Source organism: Sebastes umbrosus, chromosome 11 (genome assembly GCF_015220745.1).
Source record: "Sebastes umbrosus isolate fSebUmb1 chromosome 11, fSebUmb1.pri, whole genome shotgun sequence".
Taxonomy (NCBI): Eukaryota; Metazoa; Chordata; class Actinopteri; order Perciformes; family Sebastidae; genus Sebastes; species Sebastes umbrosus.
The window spans coordinates 33,957,210-33,979,136 of NC_051279.1; the positions used below are offsets into that span (position 1 = coordinate 33,957,210).

At 40.4% G+C, this 21,927-nt stretch overlaps 1 protein-coding gene across 3 annotated transcripts in view; it reads left to right on the forward strand.

Moving 5' to 3' along the window:
* grik2 (glutamate receptor, ionotropic, kainate 2) overlaps positions 1-21,927 on the forward strand; it is a 369,970-nt gene that overhangs the window by 186,877 nt on the left and 161,166 nt on the right. For all 3 annotated transcript variants that reach the window (XM_037784201.1, XM_037784199.1, XM_037784200.1), the window contains exons 6-7: positions 25-78; positions 6,968-7,141. In XM_037784201.1, coding sequence (XP_037640129.1) covers positions 25-78; positions 6,968-7,141 — 228 coding nt within the window. The remainder of the gene's footprint in view (positions 1-24; positions 79-6,967; positions 7,142-21,927) is intronic.

Here is a 21,927-nt window from a genome sequence, read left to right on the forward strand (position 1 = left end):
TCCTTCTGTCACTCTCTTTCTTAGGCTCTCGCCATGGGGATGATGACAGAGTATTATCACTATATCTTCACCACACTGGTGAGTAGAGAACGAGGCTGTGCTGCACAGTCGCTTTGTCATCAGGTCTAACTCAGAGCTCCACATTCCCATGAAGATTTGTTGCATCCCAAAGAACGAGATGACGCCGCTCTTCAATCTTCATTTTCTCAGCTATTCATTTTATATCTATTACCTTGGATCGTTCTTTTTTCCCTTTAATACCTTTTCCAGAGTCTAAGATAATAATAGCGTGGTACTTTGTGACATCAAGATAACTGGTATTTTTTTTCTTTTTTGCTTTTCGTCTTCTTCCTTTTCTTAAAGTTACTATGAGGAACTTTTATCTGGTTATGGAACAGTCTCAATTTAATACCGATGCTGCCTGTATATGACCTATATAAGCAAACGAGACCATCAGTGAGACGATTGAATATTTCTACATAATTATTCTTAAAGGTACAGTGTGTAAACTGAGTGCATATATAGCACATTTATATAGCGCTTTATTCAATGCAATTCATGCCAGGCACTGGTCTTACTATCAGGAGCAAATTGGGGTTCAATGTCATGCCCAAGGGCATTTCCACATGTGGACAGGAGTTGGGGTTTGAACTGTCCCATGTGATTAATTCAATTCAATTCAATTCATTTTTATATACAGTAGCAGTTATCTTGAGGGAAGTGGATAAACAATTAGTGGACAAACTTCTTGACCTACTGAGCCACGGCCACCCTTTTCCCGTAGAACACCATTATAAAAGAGACAGCTGTAAAATAAACAAGCTCAATTGTTACTCTTTGTTACCTCCATAACCTCCTTCCAAGGCCAAGAGCCTTTTTCACCGGGGTTGGTTTGTTTGTCTGTCTGTCTGTCTGTCTGTCTGTCCTACTGTTAGCAGGATTACTCCAAAAGTTTGCGATGGATTTAAATGAAATTGTTTGGAGGGGTGGTGTGTGGCACAAAGAACAATCCATTAGGATTTGTTTAAGGAGTCCGATTAGCCTGAGCATTAAAACCACAGGGTATAACACATGCGCAGTGTAACTGATGATGCGTTGATGACACGTGACCCAGCCTCCTTCTGAGAGCAGAGAGACGTGTGTGGATGTGTGTGCGGAAGCCACTGTTCGTCCGCGGTGAGAAAGAACAAAGCGGTAGATGACGGGATGAGAGACAACGTAGTGTAACGTTATACAGACATAACAAGGCTGCTGAATGAGAGAGGCATCCGCCGACACGTTACACAGATCAATAAGCCGACCACCCCACGGTACCGCCAGCTGGGAGCTGGGATCTGTTTTTAGAGTCAGGCACCTTGGCGGAGGTCTGCGCTCTCAGAGTGCCATTCTAGTATTATGATTTTTTTTCAAACCATGAAGGTTTTATATCTGTAACATAAATAATATTTTGATGTAAAACATTTTTTGTCTACGTGCCGAGCAGGACCGAGCAGGAGAGGCCAGGGAAAGAGACACTAGTGAGCATGTGCAGCAAAGTAGGAAAAGAGAGAACTTGTTAGAGTATGTTGTATGCTGAGGAAGGATGAGAGTCATGTGTTTGACAAAGACAGCTGAAGACGTCAGCAGGCTAGCCATGCTAGGTCATCTACTTGTATTGTAAGAAGTTAATTAGTGAAGAAGCTCATAACACAACTGTCCTTGAAAAATGAGTCAAACTCCACAGCAAAGGGACATTTGTAGTCAAGCTTTTAATCAGCCTGCTGTGTTCTTTATTCTTTCACCTCTATTTAGTTTTGACAAGCCAAACTCCCTCCAATATATGATATTATACCTTTATGAATATTGAAGCAAACATAACTTCTACTTCATCACTCTGAGAACGCAGACCTCCCCCCCCCCCTCTCCGTACAGCTTGCGCCATCATCCACGTGTATTTCTGTTTATGTTGAGATCAGCTGTACGTAGCGGAACATCGTAAAACACTTCATTCAAACTGGACAGAAACAAAATAAAACTCTCCTAAACCATCGTTAATACTCTTTCCAACATTCACCCAGTGTGCTTTGGTTCAACTCAACTGTAATTTCACCGAGTTAAATGTGAGAAAACGCCGAATCTACAGGTGTCCATCCTTCCCTCCACCCCCCGCTCTCTCTCTGTACCTAAACAGGCAGAAGGAAAGAGGCTGGTTTCTTCCATCAGCTCAGTTTAGAATGAATAACTGGAGAAATTTCACATAATGAGGAGGGCAAAGTTTAATACCATAATAGACAACAAATATGTTACAAAGACAATAAGTTCATAATTTAGGTTGCACCAAACATCAACAGACCGCCTTCTCTTGTACATCAGGAACAATTAATGCTGAGCATCATAGATAAAATGAAAAATAAAAAATAAATGAATGATATAGATTTCTCCTCACTAGTCCAGGGACGTTAATGAAAAACCTAATTATCTCTCGAGTCACTGTTCAAGCATATTCACCAGTCTCTTCCAAAGACGTTTGGAGGTTCCCATCCCACATCTATAAGAGGACATTGTAATAATAGTGTTCTAGTGTACTAATTTTACTAATATATTAGCTAGCTCACTAGCAGGCGTGCTAACTTGGCTACCCCCATCAGTCACATGACCATTTCCTTATAGGTCAAGTTCTCAAAATACTTCCATGGTCTTCCTTTTCTCCCTGCTCTTTATCTCCTCTCCCTTTGTGTCCTCCACCCCTTCTCGCTCTGCCTCTTGTTATTACTATTGTCAATATTAATCAGCAGCAGTAGTATGGAGGACGGAACCTGCCAAAATAAAAAATCAATCAATAAATAAACAATGATAAATAAATAAATATTATTAAATGCAGCTAAAATAATATTAAAAATAAATGTAGCAATTTATCAATTGATAAAATGTGACAAAATAAATGCAAAAATCAATCAATATATAAACAAATGGCTTGATAACTAAATAAATGTCATAAAATGTAGCAAAAATAATATTCAGAATACATGTTGCCATTAATTAATTGATAAAAAGTGACAAAATAAATGCAAAAATAAACAAACAAATGACTCGATAAATAAATAAATATGTAATTAAATGTAGCAAAAATAATATTAAAAATACATGTAGCCATTAATTAATTAATAAAATGTGACAAAATAAATACATAAAAGAATCAATTAATAAATAAATGACTCAATTAATAAATATATTATTAGATGTAGTAAAAATATTATTGATAATAAATGTAGTCATTAATTAATCGATAAAATGTGACAAAATAAATAAATAAATGCCAAAATAATAAAAAATTAGTTCATGCAAAAAATAATAAAAAATACATACATGAATAAATAAAAGGGAACATTAAACAGAAGAGTAAATAAATAAGGGAATCAATACAAAGATAAATAAATAAAGAAGCAAATTAAAACAGAAATATCAATTTATGTCACATTTTATCAATTAACTTATAGCTAAACTTATGTTTAATTTTATTTTTGCTACATTTAATGATATATTTATTCATTTATCGAGTACTTTATTTATTGATTGATTGATTTTTTATTTTGGCAGATTCCGTCCTCCATACAGTAGATGCCATAGTAGTACTTATAGTAGTGTTTCTTTGTCACAGTGGTGACAGACAGTTTGAAATCTGTTAATACAGAGTGTCATCCACAGACTGATAGCTGGCTGAACAGCATCACAATGAAAGCATAAAGAGTAAAGAGAGGTGAGGCAGAAAACGGTGTCACTATTTATTTTTCACCTCAATGTGAAGGGCTGATTCAGAGTCTGTAGCTCTTCTGATATTATGTGGCTGTATCAGTGACCTTGCCTTTAGTTATCTTAGGATAAAGTCCCCTTCAATATGTAACACAACACACATCTACATACAGTATGTACACACACTAGTGAGCATTAAGTCCGTGCATCCAGTCAGTCCATGTTCCACGTTAAAGACTTGACTCTTATTGAAGTCCCATCCCACTCTCATCCTGAAGAGGCTGCTTGTGTTGCCCACGATCAAAACTCTGTCTCTCTCTCTCTCTCTGTGTCCCGCCTCCTCCCCCCCCCGACCTTACTTTTTTAATGTCAAGTTCCTTTGAAAACGGAATAATTTCTGTGCTTTCCATCATGACGGCTAAAAGGCATTATTTTCAGTTTGAAATGAAACATCTAAATGTGCATGCTTTCTGTCTGCAGCCACTCGGTGTGGACCAATTTACGTGAGATAATTAAATGTCCCTGTGGTGTTTTCAGGACGATGAGAAGTAAAATAGAAACATGAAGGAGGCAGGGGAGGTACAGTAGTAGTTGTCATTTCCCACTGTTGTGTTTGGCAGACAGAGTCCAGCACTGACAGCCTGATTCTCCCAGCAGAGTGAACAAACCAGCCATACTGAGGCCACATATGGCAGCCATTTCCCTGCCAGATTTATTTTCTCTTCACTTACCATGTGTTAAGTGTTTGGTCTAATACTGTATGGAAGGTTTTGTTCAGTATGTGCCTGACTAAAGGCTCACCACTGCCATGTTCAATGCAATCTGCTAGTTTTCATTTTATAAAACTCATATCACAATTGACTATTATTATTCTAATAATGAACATAGTACGAGATATTTAACAAACACTTATCGGTTCTTTGTAAGATGAAAAGATGGATGTCAATGTCATGTCATGGTAAGTACAGCGCGGGAGTGTAAATAACAGATGAAACAGCTATAGCTTATCTCTATCCAACGTTCAAAAATCAGCCCTGTCTCCAAAAAATTACATTCAGCGAAACGGCATCGTAAAATGACGTTTTGACGTTTGTCTTGACATATCAGAAATACATTTCCAGTGACATACCGCGGAAGTCCACAGGAGGTCGGGGTGGTGGATGGGTCAATCAAACACAGGACTTTCACCCAGGAGGGCGCTGTCCGTGTCACATGTGAAACTAAAAGTCAACGCTCACTTATTTTAATTTATTTACATAACTTATAATAATAACGTAACATACATAGTCACTTTATTCCAAACTATGATGTTTCTATTAAACCTAACCAAGTAGTTTTGTTGCGTTTTTGTTTGTTTAAAACTGTGTCCATTATCAGGGAGAGAATTGTTTTTTTCTTGAAACAGAATTGAGAATGCAGTTTAATTGTATGGGAACTAGGGCTGTCTATCGATAGAAATATTTAATCGTGATTAATTGCATGATAGTCAATGGTTAATCGCACATTTTTTATCTGTCCAAAATGAACCTTAAAGGGAGATTTGTCAAGTATTTAATACTCTTATCAACATGGGAGTGGACAAATATGCTGCTTTATGCAAATGTATGTATATATTTATTATTGTGAATCAATAACAACACAAAACAATGACAGATATTGATCCAGAAACCCTCACAGGTACTGCATTTAGCATAAAACAATATGCTCCAATCATAACATGGCAAACTGCAGCCCAACAGGCAACAACAGCTGTCAGTGTGTCAGTGTGCTGACTTGACTATGACTTGCCTCAAACTGCATGTGATTATCATAAAGTGGGCATGTCTGTAAAGGGGAGACTCGTCCGTACCCATAGAACCCATTTACATTCACTGATCTGGAGGTCAGAGGGTCTGAGGGTCTCTGACCTCCAGATATGCAAATAAAAATGGCCATGCCAGTTTTTCCTCACCAAAATTTAGCACAAGTTTGGAGTGATATTTAGCCTCCTACACAGCAAGCTAGTATGACATGGTTGGTACCAATGGATTCCTTAGGTTTTAAAACTGAGCCCACTACAACCTCTGAAAGATCGATTGCATTAATGCGTTAAAGAAATGAATGCCGTTAAAACAAATTTGTTTTTAACGTGTTAACGTGTTATCTTTGACAGCCCTAGTTTTTTTAAATGATTGTGTTTCAATTTACAACCTTGACCACGTGTTTAAAACTGTTTACAACTGCAACCTTAATATATATGTTTCCCTCCAAACGTAATTAAGAATGCAGTTTAGTTGTATGGGACCGTAATATTGTATGAGACAGGGTAGTCAAAAATACACCTACCAACACCTTTAATTTAAAGCAGACTGATTAATATTCTGTATGTTGTTGAATCAGTGTATACAACAGAATCTACAAATAACAGCTTGTGATTTTAGTAGAGTTATGTGCTCTAACACAACAGGTCATCATTCACCCAGTACAGTCTCTGCTATAGCGCCAGCTAACCCTAACCCTAACCCTAGGGCCCTAACCCTAGGACCCTAACCCTAGGACTCTAACCCTAGGGCCCTAACCCTAGGGCCCTAACCCTAGGACCCTAGCCCTAACCCTAGAAAAAGATCTATACACATGCATTAATGGAGAGATGTCAGAGCGAGCTTCACTTGATACTGCTTTGACACTTTGTTGTTTGCAGTTGTGAACAAAACACATTTTATCAGGTTTCTGCAAAGTGTAATCTTTAGCTCAAGCTCCATGTTGGCAGAGAACACAACAGAATTTGAAGTTAAATGACAGGATGTTTCTCTTTTGGTGTCGTAGCTATCTTCTCTTGTTACGTTTTTACGTCGACAGGCTGGTACCTTTGACTTCTCTTATCAAATAACCAGATATGTTCTAATACAGTTGTTCATCCTTTGTACTGACGATTCAAACAGAGATGGGGAAACTGAGGAGATGATTGGGACTTTTCCTTCTGAAATAACACCTCCTACTTTGCTAGCATGTACAGAGTAGGTGTTTAGACATTACCATAAAGCTCCAGGCCTTGCTATGTCAAAAGTTATTAAAAGCCCAAAAACGTTCTTATCATTGAGGTGTCGTTGGGTTTCTTGTTAGCTAGTCACAAAATAGGATTGTATGCCTTTGTGGGGTTTTAGATTTTTCTCAGTAACTTTCAAGTACATAGCTGTTGATTAATGGAATCATAGTGTGTCTGTCTCTCCTCTCTCTGATGTATTTTCCTTCTCTCCAGGATCTGTTTGCGCTGGACGTAGAGCCTTACCGATACAGTGGTGTGAACATGACGGGCTTCAGGATCCTCAACACTGAGAACAGCCAGGTGGCCTCCATCATCGAGAAATGGTCCATGGAGCGGCTGCAGGCTCCACCCAAACCTGACTCTGGTCTACTGGACGGCTTCATGACCGTGAGTCTCTGGACAACATGAATGAGTAGCGAATGAATGAATGAATCCCTCCGTCCTCTTTGTCAGATGAGTTTTCATGACATGGCATTCATCTGCTCAGTGGAACAGAGGTTGTTCCCCGTTGGTCTGATGAGAACACACTCCAGTAACGTCAATTTGCTCCAATGCTTTGTCTTCTGAGGATTGTTGCCTTTGAGTTCTGGTCCATTTCGTGTTCACACCGACTTATCACAAATGAACCAAGAGGTATAACCTGACAGATAGACTTGGTGGCTTCAGTGTGCCTCATGGGTTTATTCATCTTCGTGGTTGTTCAGGAGCTCACAAAGAAGGTGGTTAGAAGACGTAGTCAGAGAAACTGCATCCAGACCACATATGTCACAAATCTTTTCTTGTCTTTATTCTCTGTAGTTTCCTGGGGCAGCATGTGTCTCTGACACTTCATATTCACTTGAGAATGTTTCTAAATGCCTATATTTATATACAATTGCCATAAAATTAACATTTGATGATACACTTTATTTTTTACCTACTTAAAAATTTTTACTTTTTAGACAAAATCTGTGAAGCAGGAGAAGGAAGGCAGCAATGTTCCCTTTACTATTCAGGAAAGAAGCAGAGCAGAAACATCAGCGCCCAGCGGCAGAGCTATGCGTCCGCCATTTTGGACTGAAAGTGACTACCAGACGCCAGCAACACCTCCGCCTACAAAGTGCCGTACAAAAGTAAAATTAAATTATTTCTACTCATATTCTACCGACATGGCTGGTGTTGAACAATACAAATATTATAATAATATAAAAACACAATAAGCGTTTTCAGTATAAAATGGTGGCAACAGCTGTTGTTAAAAAACAACGTCGTTTTGTCTCTTTGATTCTATACTCTTTGGTTCACTTGCTTCCAAGATGCATGGAGAAGTGAAAAAGTCTGAAGAGGTCAAAACTCCAGCAACACTTAGTATATAGTATAGAGAAGAGTATAGTATACACTAGTATATAGAAGAGTATAGTATATACATAGAACAGTAGAGCATTTACTAGTATATAGAACAACTTTACTGGGTTTAACTATGTAGTAGTAGCTCAGTCCGTAGAGATTTGGCTTGGGACCGGAGGGTCACCAGTTCAAGTCCCAGACGGACCAGGTACTGAGTGTGGACTGGTAGCTGGAGAGGTGCCAGTTCACCTCCTGGGCACTGCCAAAGTGCCCTTGAGCAAGGCATCGAAGCCATAACTGCTCGGACCCATCATTCTGTCATCTCTCAATGCAATGTGTGTGTAAATCAAGAAAAATAACAACGGAATGAAAAAAAAAAAAAAAATCATTTCCCCAAGGGGACAAATCAAGTACATTATTATTATTATTAATTTTAAGACCAACACGGCCTTCATCAGAGTCATCATGAAACCCATTACAAACAGCATTTAAATAGGGTAAGTATAAAGCAAAAAAATCAAAGAGGTAACAAAATATGAAAGAAAGACAAGCAATCATAAACATCTACACACATATCAGCCAATGGCACACCTACCTGGTCATGAGAGGCATGGGGAGTGTCCAATAAGAGACATGGGTGACACCATTTTGGTAAATAAAAGGAGAAGTGCAACTAAGGGGTGGTACTAAGTTGGTACTGAAGAGGCCTTAACACAAAATGTGTCTATTTTTATGTAGCAGACTTTAAAAACACTTCAATTAAAAACATTTGAATAAAGGGATATATATATATATATATATATAGAAAGAGTAAAAGGAACAACAATATACATCATAAAAAACATACACCATAAGAAATACATTACAACAGAACATAAGAGCTATTACTAAACAGTGATCAGTGAGAGATATTAAAATACCACTATAAAAAGTCCTCATTCATGCCCTCTGGAAAAACACTTTGGAAATATAAAATCCCAAAAGCTTCTCTGTTTTTCCTGATAAAATTGACATTACCTCCTCTTTGGCTTGATTAATCCCCTCTATGCCTATACAATATAAAGATGCAACAGGACTGGTTACATCATTCCTCTTAACGGAGCTCCTACTGTATGTCAGTGAGATGCTCTTTAAGGTAAAACAGGATGTGTCACCTATATACAATATACTGTACGTATAATAGATAATATAATAGAAATGACTATATAATATATGCATATATAATAGAAATAGGAAAGCTTGATGTTGTACAGTGATTACACTTAAGTATAGTATAGTATATAAAATTGTCTGTTACCAGATGAATCATGAATGAGCTGCAAACATGTGTTCAATATGTTTATGAAACACAGAGGTGCAAACACTGTCATTGTTAGTTTCAGACCGACACAATTGTCCTATTCATGCGTTGTGTAAGTAGCAAATACACTTGCGCCCATCTGTGCACCCATGGGTGTGTTGGTCTTTAATGAGGTGTGGTCAGGTGCTTTGTTGGTGCATTGCTATCTTCAGGCAGCACAAATGATTGACCAATAAAAACCTGGTTTAAGTCTGCTGCAGTATTTTTCCTGTTATTTAAAGGGTTCATTATTCAGATAGTAAGATGCGTCTACAGGCAAGTTCACGATACGCGTACACTCTGTTACACACACAGTTCAGCACAGTGTCGGCTCTAGAACAACGTTTATTTATGTGAAGGAAAACACTAAATTCAGGCGGCATGTGATGATTCAGATTATAATGAATATAATGAAGTAAAGCTCTCAGACATTCTGTAGTACTCAACTTGCAGCGCTCTCAGTGCTCCTCCTCTGAGACCACAGAGATCACCGCCAGCGACAGAGACACCAGCAAAAACCCGCTCGCTTCTCCAGTTTGCAGAATCTGCCATTTAAATAGCGATGTGCTAATGCGCAGGCACACCAGGCTAATAAAGGGAATGGAAGAGGACCCTCTGATTGGTTTGATTCCTGTTACGCTCAAAACACACCTATGATTGATTAAGAGACTAAATACAACCCCTTTGCCCCTTGCGCCTCACTTTGTGCCCAGATTATGAGCCGTTTAATTAGCAATAGTGGAGTTGGACACGCCCTAAATGCACTTTAGACCATGCACTATAGATCATTTAAATAGGGCACAAAGTGTGTCAGTAAAACAACTCCAAATAATCCTGGAAATGTGGCTGTTAGAGAACAGAGTGCTTTAGATAATCTGAAACACTTTCAGAGGACTTTGGAACCGTAACGGAGAAGTGACACAGCCATCAGCCGCTGCAGCCGCGTCCAGTGGACATGAGGGGTAACCATGCAAAGGAAACAATGTAGAATTAGAGCATAAACAAATGGAAGGGCTGGTGTAGTGTTTAGTGTGGAGTCAGTGTAGATTGATGGATGTGTAGAAATAGAAGTGTATCTATCCTCTGATGGCAGTGTTAGTGGATCAGAACCTTGCTGCTTAAACCCGCTGAAACACTGTCAGTGATATGAAGCACATGCAGTTCTTATTGAGACAATCCACCCAAAACTTTGTGAATTTCCAGTTTGCTTCTCCACTTTTTCTCTGCTGCTTGGCTGTTTTCTCTAAACATAAAGTCAGTGAAGATGTAAAGCACTGTTCTGGACATAGCAGAGCTGTTACAAAGGGTGTGCTGTGGCATCCCTAACTGGAACTCTCCAGTTGTCCTGTGGGAGTCAAATGGAGAGCCTCGGTGCCCAGAGTTGTGAGCCCCGGGTGTGATAAGAAGAGTCTCTGTCACTGTGATCTGAAACCTCTCTGATCAGAGCACACTGCCTGTAATAACTGTTCCTCCACGCTGCTTTCATACCATCTCTTATCTGGGAACCTTGCCAAAAAACGTCAACCCAACAGAGACATGGAATGGGAAGGAAAAGAGAGTAATGGAGGAGATAGGAGAAATGAGATGAGGGGGATGACTGAAAAAGAGAAGAAGGAGAAGGACAGCGAGTGGGTGAAGGGGAGGCAGCAGTGAAATCAGAGTCCTTGTGTTTTATTCCCAGATGGAGTGTTGAGGTGTTAAACGTTAGGCTGATGCAGCCGCTTGGTCTCATTCCAGTTGGAAAGCACTGGCGGCGGCAGCGGCAACATGTTGGCTGCTGATTGAAAACAGTGGCTTACCTCTGGGGAATAACAGATTCCTTTTTTTCTAAAACAGCGAGATCTTGCTGAGTCATGTTTCTGGATTGATATCGGAGAGTGGGTGTTACTCAGTTTAAGCCCCTTTTGTTGGATTTGTGGCTCAATCAATACTGTTCCCACTTGAGACCTGAAATGGACTGTGTGTGTAATAACTGTACCCTTTCAGAACACAAAAAGCTCAGAGTGCCTTTATAGCTACGAGCTTCCAGCGCAAGCTGCTACATGGAGTCTGAGACTCCAGTTGATGTCTTAAGTCCACATACAGAAGAAGAAACCTGGCAAAGTAAAAGATCTGTCTCGTCGTCTTTGTGTTTTATGCACCTCTTTTCCTCTGTTACGTGCTGAGAGAGTCATCAGAGCTGGCTGGTTATTTTTGGATCAGCGACAGGCGAAGATTTATGTGTGTGAGGAGTGTGCTGTGACCCTGCTCATCAGTGAATTAATGGCATATGAGTTTGAAGGTGGGGATTGATTAATTAGACAAATGGCAATCAGTCAGCAGCTAATGCATATTGACATGGTGAAAGGTTCCGTAAACGTTTGATTAACGGCTTAATTTGTGTGCTGTATTTACGGTTTTGTGTGCTGAAGTAGTGAACTGCTGATGTGCTGTAACTTATGAACTCGCAGATCATGACAGATTGCACTGAGTGAGCAGTCCAGAGACTTCACTTTCTCACACTGCTTCTCCATTTAGCACCATTCTCTCACATTTAGTGGTTGGAATAGCAGTTTGAACAGAAGAATAACAATAATGTGTTTGTAGCCAAAGTTGCTGCAATGTTTGAATTTAAAACAAACAATTAAAAGTTGCTATTTCCCCTCAAGTTGTGTTCTTGGCAGCTGGCAAACACCTCTGGAATAACATTTAGTTCTACAATAAATAGCCTGTGATGATACGACTCAAATGACACTTTAAAATCAGTGTGTTCGTCTGAAGGCTCGGTCAAACCAGCATTTCATACTTAGTCGCTGCAATCAGTGGACTCCAGTTCAAATTTGGTGAACCTTGAAATGAGTATAAGTGTTGTTGACCAATTGCAGTGTCACAAGAGTGCTGACCTTTGATTGAGTCCACAATGGAGGATGCTATCTGTCTGTCTATCTGTGTTTCATCGTTCTATTTTATATACTGCTCTAAAACTATAAACTGCTCCACAAAAAAACATGACATGACTTTGTTGTGAAAGGTATAATATGCAAAAGCTGTCAGTTGTTGTTTGTTAACACACAGCATTCAAAGTTGACTCCTCATCCTCAACTCAACTAGAGAGAGAGGGAGATTACATTTCACATTTGCAATATATTGTTGTTAATTTGTTTTTTATTTGTTTTGTTTGTTTGTTTTATTGACATAAAAACATTAATTATTTCAGTATTGTTTTAAATATCTACATATTGTAATTTGCTTAATGAATTGTATATATGTATATACAGTATATGTTTTTGTTTTTTTTCTCATTATTGAATTGACGCTTTGGCAATATTGTTCACCTAACAGTCATGCCAATAAAGCATATTGAATTGAATTGAATTGAGAGAGAGAAAGAGAGAGAGACAGCAGCGATGGTGGAGCGAGCTATAGAGTGAATGAAGAGAGGGAGCAGCGTTAGTTAGAACAAAGCAGTGGATCAGAGAAATAAAACATTATTTTTTTATTGTTTCATGGCGGTTACAATCTAAAACACACACACAACTAACTCCGCACAACCCTGAGGGAAGGTGCCGAGTTGCTGCATTTTGAATGAATGCAGCCAAAAGGCAGGCTGTCCTCTCTGCCTGGTGCTTAGCCTCGGTCAAACTGACACAGTGATAGCAGCACACAGCAGAGGAGAGACGGAGGAACAGGGGAACTCACAGCGATGTAACAAACCCGTTCTCATCCGTCAAACACGGCCGCAAAGCATCTAAAGGGGGACTCGTGACCGTCGATTTATAATGTTTCTGCCTCAGTATCAGAAGTCGAGAGGCGTGACACAGCGGCGTCATTTGATGACCTGAACAGGCTGCACACCCTGTGAGCTGTTATTGGCTGAGGGTTACACCCCCACATGGGGCCCAAAGGCTGTTTGCAGACACCCAGAAACGTCCTGAGTAAAGCAAAATAAGAAGAAAAGAGAAAATCCAGGCAGAGGGCTGCAGGGTCTCTGCAGATACAGAAGCCACACTGCTAGTGGGGCATAGTGATGATTAAGAGGGATTGTTTTAGTATCAGTCTATACTTTGTTTTTTAGGAAATTCTTACATATTATACCTTTAAAGCTGCTCTATACGATATACAGAGCATTAATATATCATCATCAACTATTGTCTATATAAAGATATAGAGGAGTAATGTCTACCTGAGTCTATGACATCGCCAGCCGGCAGGGCATTCCTCAGTGCATGTTAGTGCATGTGAGCGTGTCCCTCTGGCTAGCTCACGGCCGTCGCTCTGCTCTGCTCTCATACAGCGGTTACAGCTCATAACGCCGTCCCGAACTCATAACACCGTCCCGAACAGTAACAGTAGCACCTTCCCTCCGGTTCCTCCTCAGGTTAACACTGTTAGCTCTGTCATCAGTGTTGCTGTTGTTTTCACTGTTAGTGCCGTTAGCTGTGAGCCGCCGGCTCTGCCGTCGCCATGTTGAGAGCCACGTGGAGGCAATAGAAATGCTCCCAATCTCCCATTTAGCACCTTTAATAAGTCATAAGGCAAGAATGGATGGTACAAATGCTTTTCAGTAACTGTTGACGTGTTGCACGGTTGGTAATGGAGAGCCCTTTATTTACTATCACTCCCTCCTTCACTCATTCAGTACTCCCTCTGTAACAGACACTCAGCAGTTTCTCTATAGCGAGCAGTAAATTGAGATTTCAATGTCTGAATCATCATCATCATCATCATCATCATCATCATCATCACAGGTGATTTTTGCATCCATAAAATGCAACGGATTGCATTGTGGGATTGTTAGCAGAACGTACTGTACATGGACTCTATTGTTTTCCTTGGCATCGAAGGAATCTTTATAAAGAGCATACATTTCATACTCAAACTCAAAATGAGCCGATAGTGCACAAAGTAGTAAAACGAGTGATTTCAGACTTGACCTATATCACTAATATTCCTCTACCTGCCAGTTTGTCTCACTTTCTCACCAGGCACTAATCCTTGAAGTTATTTGGAGAGATCAGCAGTTTATGTATCAGTGGACTTTGACTTTAAATTGTGTCCAAGTCCATTTTTGCTGGCTAACTGCTGACTTCATATAAAAGCACAGGTTGTGCTGGGCAGTTAGTAGTAGAATCAGTGCTATCGTACTGTATCATGCTATTTTCAGGTTCATACTTGTATTTTGGGTTCCTACTAGAACATGTTTACATGCTTTAGTGTTCAAAAACACATTCTTTTTCTCATCCTGTCTGTCTGAATATCCCTGTGTCTGAAACGCTCCAGTTTAGCTCCTGTCTCTTTAAGACCCCCTCCTGAGAAAGCCCAGTCTGCTCTGACTGGCTAGAGAGAAACATATGGTGCACCTTTACAAAGGTAGTTCTCCAGCTGTGGGCGGTATATTCTACTGAGGCTACATGTGACATAGGAAGGGGAACCATTTGTCTGGCTCATCTTTCATCACACCAGGTAGCTCATCATGTCTGTTGTACTTGTGTCAAAGCTTGTGCGTAGCGTGGCTATTAGCGAGGTAATATCTTCGTCAACTCTTATTCCTTAGACAACTGACCCCGCTGTCTGCGGCCCTGGACATCTGATTTGCTTGTTGAATCCCATGTTTTCTGATCTTGGCAGCCCACAAAACACTGACTGGATTGTATTATTTAACAGTTTGTGGGCACTGAAAAAGTGAGTTTAAGTGTGTAGCGAGGTGTTGTTAAAACTTCTGCTGTTGCTGATATACTGTATGTATAATTAAACTAACACCCTGATTTTTGATATGACAATCTGACACCATCCCAACACCCACTGCTGAAGTTTTGAAACTCCTGCTGTTCACTGCTGAGTTCCAAAACGGCAGTGAGTTGGAAGCGTGTGGGGGCACAGTGACAGACCATAACACAGCCAGGAGGTATATCATCAAGGCTTTGTGAACACATGATTATAGGATCTTTGAAATTATTTTAATGGCTTTTTTTTTTTTTTCAAAATTTTATTGTGCACAATTCTCCAACTGGAATTGCTAAACTGGATGTTTATGATAAATTGCATGGGGTTACTGAATTGAATATTTTTTTGTTAATCCATGCTATGTGAAAATGACCTTAGTGTTCATTAACACAGCTCTGCTGAGGGTACAAGTTCATTTTTAGCTTGACAAGATCATTTCTAACTCACTAGTTGTTTTATAGAGATTCTCAACCACATCCCACATTAGTGAAGACCAGAAGCCTGAAGACATGTAGGATGTCATCCTTTCACTTGTACTGTTTCATTTTCACCTTGCTTACCTGCCTGATCAGCGAGTCTTCTCACACCCAGCCGGCTGTCCAGCTACAGCTTTTCTGCATGCAGCCCCAAACTGTATCAAACCATGAAAATGATTCAATAATCCTCTGAAGTTTGGTCCAGATACTTTTTTCTATTTTCCAGAACATGTTTGTGACAAATCAGGTAAACTAATTCTGCACCTCATTCCTTTATGCGGCCTTCAATTAATGTGGCGGCGGCGAGTCCCTGCCCCGAGTCGTGGCTTAACATGCACGACGAGAGTGACCTTACAAGCTCCACGCTCTCATTACCATAATGTCTCTCCTTGTTAATTGCTTAAGCTGCTGTCTGATTCATTGTGGGCCCTGCTAAATTGAAACAGGTTCAAAAAAACACTCAGGCAGGACTGTAATTTCTGCATTTATCTCTTTGTCGTAAGTTGGAAAGCCGGAGACGTTAACTTTTACCTTCGTCCGGGCAAACGGGCTGACCCTTTAGTCATCAAGGTCGTCTCTTTGTTTGTTGCAGCTCCAAAACACAGTTGGTATTCAGAGCCACAGCACTGCCGCCGAATCATTTCTATTCCCATATTACCATAAATATGCTACACCTGTGGGTACATTTAAATGGGGCAGTGATGGAAAGCTATTTCCTTTTTGACAGATATCATTTAAAGTCGGATCCAAACAGAGTTATAAAAAAATGTCACACAGACATCAGACATATTCCAGGATTCATATTATCTGAGCATCACTCAAACAGGCATATGGTGGACACCGTGGAAGGAGAGGATGAGTCACATGAGGAATATGTTATTAAATAGCAGGAGGCTCTGCTGAAGGCGTACCAGCCAGAAATCTGTTAGCACTTTGCAATGATGGTGTGGCTGCCAATAAACTTACTTACATTTACCTATACGTATTTTATATTCATTTCATTTTGATCAAGCATTAAAGACCATTCATAACATAAAAATGTCATCTGCACAAGAATACATACATGGCATACAGTAGGAACTAATCCTCTCCATTTAACAGTCTATGTATTGTCTGTTTGCAGAAAATGAGCTGTTTCTTTTCTAGTTTTGGTCTAAATTTTGTATTTTTATTGTATTTTTTTGTTGCTGAAATGTTTCCTGCTATATAAGTATATATTTTCCTGCTATGAAAAGTACATTAGAACTGTCATAGTGAGAAAATATTAGTTTAACATATCACAAAGTCCACTTATTTAGTGCCCTTCATCAGTGCCTGTATGTACGTCAGCTACCACTGATATTATGTAATCATGTGACCAAAGTATGGAATTTCAGTCACATGATGACAATGAAACAAGCCATATTTATTATTATATGATGTCACATGTATGAGAATGTCTGGTAACACTTTATAATAACCATCATTTATATGGTCAATTAATTAAAAAGTTGATTAATGATTAAAGAAATACATTTTTAGTAAACGGTCACTATATCCTGATAGTAGTGCATGAGACAGGTAATCTGAAAAACAAATCCTCCGGTGTCCTCCGGTGCTCCTAATGGCATCTGCAAGATTTCACAGACCGGAGGAAAACAAGCAGTCAGAGCTGATCTGGAGTCTGTTGTCTCTGAGCAGCTGTCAATCACTCACCAACTTTGATCAAACGGTCAAACTAGGCAGCGCTGATCAAAAATGAATCAATATTCTGTTACGTTAATGTCTATTTCTCTCCTCAGATGTTCTCAGAATCATCTCGTAGTGTACTGTTTAGCTGTAAAATGAGAAAGTTTGTGACCTGGCAGCCACGTTGAGATCAGTTGAGGAAACATAGCCTACTTTAACAGTGCTTCGTTTGTAACTAATACTTACAAACTGATAAAAACAAAAAAAATTAAAAGTTATGTTAAATCTTATTTCAAACATTCTACAATACAAGTAACCCAGAATTAGAGGCATCCTCTGCAGGATGTTTGCCTGTCACTGTGTTTCCAGGATCTCTCCTGTTTGCTCTGGCAGTCCTCATGAAGAGATCAATTGTTAAAGAGCAATTTATTGGCAGAAAAAGAGACGAGTGAAGTGGAATAAGACGAAGCCGGAGGAGGCATCCAGAGATGGGTTTTTCTTCTCTATCCTGCCTGTTCCTGTTCCAACCTGTCAGTCATGCTGTCTCGCTGGAGACCTCCCTGAGTGGCAGAACATGCAGGGAAACATGGCATGGCTGGTTTAAGGGGCGAGTGAGTCAGTGGGGGTGCAGGCTGGTCTTGGGGTTGGGAGGGTTTGTGGGTGCTGACCCCGGGCAGAGTTCAGGTCTGGAGCAGTGGGGGATGTCAGAGCACACAGCAGTATACAAACAGCCAGCACAGGGCAGGGACCTGCCTGCTTGAAACCCAGATCATGCTCCACTCTATGCCTCACTGTTATCCAAGACGCACAGTCTTTGTGCTGCATTATGGGATATGCCCTGATGAGGCTGGTGCTGTGTCTTTGAAAGGCTTCCAAAGCCGTTGTCTGGAGTTGGAGCTGTTTGAAGGAGTTCTCATTAGGAGGAGGCTAATATTTGGTTATTCCACATTTTGGCTGGGGCCCCAAACTCGGCGCTGGGATGATGCCGTTGGACCGTGCCCTTCTCCGCCTCTTAGATGGGGCTTCTCTCAGCTTAGTTTATTCCATCTGCTTCTCTGTGTGCATCAAGCCATCACTCTGTCTCCCCCTCTCTGGCTCACAGACTTGGATCTGGCTCTGGTATTGTCCAAATGTTGGGGAAGGAACTTGGCTGTGACGTGTTGCTGGGACATGAATCCGGCAGCTGGCGTTACTTGTGCAGAGGCTGGCGGTGCTTGGCAGAGCTGGGGAGGATGAGGAGCGGTGACTCCGGGGCCACAGAGTTCACCCAGAGAGCCACTTAGTGTCTGCAGGGGTTTCTGAGAGCCCAGAGGACTGTGGCAGACAAGTCGCTCTCTTCAGTGCTGACTTGAAGGGGTTGAAGTTTGCACTTTTTCATTTATTCACATGACGGGATCTAGGTTTTCATTTGTGCAGTTTGTACAGCAGCATGTAAGAGTTTCTTGGCAGGCCTGTTGGAGTGGCTGCTCTGCCTTTGTAGCCATGCTGTCAGTCTAAGGAGTAGTACCAGGTGATATTTTAATTCTGAGCAATAGAACGCTGGATACAGTGTTCTATTGTGTTATGAAAACAAGCATGGGGAGGGAAAGTGCTACATGCATAACTACAGTAGACTAGCCGATGAGAAGCAACTGCAGTACTTTCCCCCACTGGGAGTGGGACTCTGAGGTGATGTTGGTGTGACTTCCACGCTCAATGAGGAGAGATCCATCATGTCTTTGGTCTCATTAAAGGTAAAGAATTAATTTTCAGTTGAGTGGACTGGAATAGCAACATCAGTTGTAGCTGACAGTCAACATACATATGGGGATTACATAGAAAGAAACAGTAACCCATGTCCTCACAGGCCACCATTGATGTTTCAAAATGTTGGCTGCTATTGGGTGGTATGACAAACTCTGAGAGGGTATGTTTAAAGGACCAGTATGTAACATTTAGAGGGATCTATTGGTAGAAATATAATATAATATGAATACGTATGTTTTCATTCACCTGATAATAAGAATCATTGTGTCTTCGTTACCTTAGAATGAGCCCTTTATATCTACAGAGGGAGCGGGTCCTCTCCACAGAGCCGTCCACCATGTTTCTACAGTAGCCCTGAACAGACAAACCAAACTCTGGCTCTAGACAGGGACATTCACGTGCTCACGTCGGCCACAGTAGTTCTCCTACACACTCGACACACGGGAGAAGTTTCAGTTGGTTGCAATCTGCAACCTCACCACTAGATGCCGCCAGATCCTAAACACTGCTCCTTTAAATAGTAACTATAAAGTATCTGAATAGTTGATATGAGTAAAGAGTAACACGAGAACACAAGCAATAAAAGAAGAGAAGGAGATGATTGGCACCACACTGTATTGGCTTTATCAATGGTTCATAAATCCTTCACTAATTCTTCATAAATCAGTTAGAAAAGCAGTTAACAAGAACAACTTTATAGAGCTACCTTTATCTTCCTTCACTCTTGTTTGGTCTGTTTAAACCTTTTACCCTCTGGGGAAGTTACACATGTTTAGACTTGGTGGACTGAAACCCTTTTCTAACAAGGCCCCCCTACTTTACAAGTAGTAATGGCTTCATTCATTTATAATAATTCATTATTTCTCGATGATAAATAATTTCTAGTGCTTAGGACGGTGAGAATGTGAAATAATCTATTTATGGATTACCAACATGTACAACTCCACTATTACCAAACACAAAGGATAAACACCAGCTAATGTCAATTAGGTTCTTGTCTAGACGGCCGTCCCCTTAAATGGGTCAAAATACAGCCATAATCTGGCAATGCTGATTTACAACGCCTGTCAATACACCACTACTGCTGCCATAATGCCTGCCCACCTCCTCTGCTGCCACATTCTTTAGTCTTTAACATGTAAAAAAAAACCGGTCCAAACCCATGGATATTGTATATACAATTATATAAAACAGAAAAAATCCAAAGAAAATCCTCAAATAATGTGGATCCAGTAAATGTCTGGCGTTTTGGCTTGACAGATCACTTCAATGATTGATCAATTATTATATTTCTCTATAACTGAGTGGTGCATTGTTGATTATACTGTTTATACAATGACCTAACCATCAAAAGTTTGATAAAAGTTTTTATATTTTGGGATGGTAGTATGATACGTTGTTGGCCCATTCAGCAGAAGACACTGTACACCATCCACTGTACACCTCCAGTTACCTTACAGCTGCATGGTAATGGAATTTAAAGTACAACCTCATATGCAAAGCCCATCATTAATTACATCCGCCAAGAGCTTATGTGTTTTCAGTTTGGTTTGTTCCTTTGTCTGTTTGTCAGCAGGATTATGGAAAAACTAGTGGCCCGATCATCATGAGGCTTGGTGGGCCAAGGAAGAAGCCATTACCTTTAATGGTGGAGCCCAATCATGGGACCGATTATTATTTTTCACTTTGGTTAACATTGTGTAATAAGGCATTTGGCCTTGGCGGAGGTCGGCCCTCTCTGAGTGCCCGTCTAGTTTATAATGTGTTCTTGTCGATGAAACTGAACTGGTCAGAACATGTAATGCTGTGTTTACAATAGCACAGTCAGGTTTATTCTTCCTCGGGACACTTACAGCATATTGGGTCATTAGGAAGCTTTAAATGTTTCCTATCCAGGTCTTGTGGCCAGTGCCGTGTTCAGGTATTATGCTGGAGATGAATGAATGATCAGAATAGGATTCAAACAGCAGGTTCTATACTTGGTTTTACACCTGATTCATTCACTAATCTTGGAGAAAAGAAGCGGGATGCTGTATGGTACGGTGTTTGTAGTAGTTTAAAAACTGTGTTGAGCGAGTTAAAGACGCCCAGATGTGCGACAGCGAACAACTGTATAACAAAATTTAAGACACACAACAATATTTTACAGTATCCTTCAATTTCCAAACATCACCTGAGCTTACAGTCGATGATTTAAAACTCAAAATAAAGTTGGATTTTGGAAATTTGTACATCAACACATCAGCAGTGAGCTGAGGGGAAATAGAAGATTTGTTAGGTACTAAAGCAAAATCAGGGAATGAATGTGTCTTTGTTATTGGACCATAAGTGGGAGTGTCGAACACACTGACCTCTGATTTTATCTCCAACAAACACAAATCCTTTCCCTTCCTTCACAAACACTACTATGCACACAGTTAAATACATTTTCACTATTGTGAGACCTATATTGTACTCTTGGCTTTTAATAGAAGATGTGTTGGGTAAATGGGATCTTATGGCCAGTGGACTCATCTTTTAACTTCTCCTTTCCAGCGGTTATGGGAGTGACATACCATACTGTCTGTAATGAGCTGGTTTCAGCTTAGTCATTGCCATGAGCCATCATTAAATCTGTTACCCATGGTGCAATGCTCCTGCCTGTGTGCAGCGGCGGTCTGACCGAGCTCCATGCAGTGGATCAGAGGTTACTGACTCACAGTGGTGGAGAGGGTGAAGGAGTGGTGGTGGTGGTGTCATGATTGTTAGGAAGAGAAATAAATTTGAGAAATATGTTCAGTTCACAGAATGTTTTTGTGCCAGCTAGATGCACTAGAATCGGACTAACCTTCGGTCTACTTGTCCACAACCTCTGGAGAGTGTTGGAAGCTGATGAATGGCTGCTGGACTACGCAGCACTATGTCTACTCTGGCTT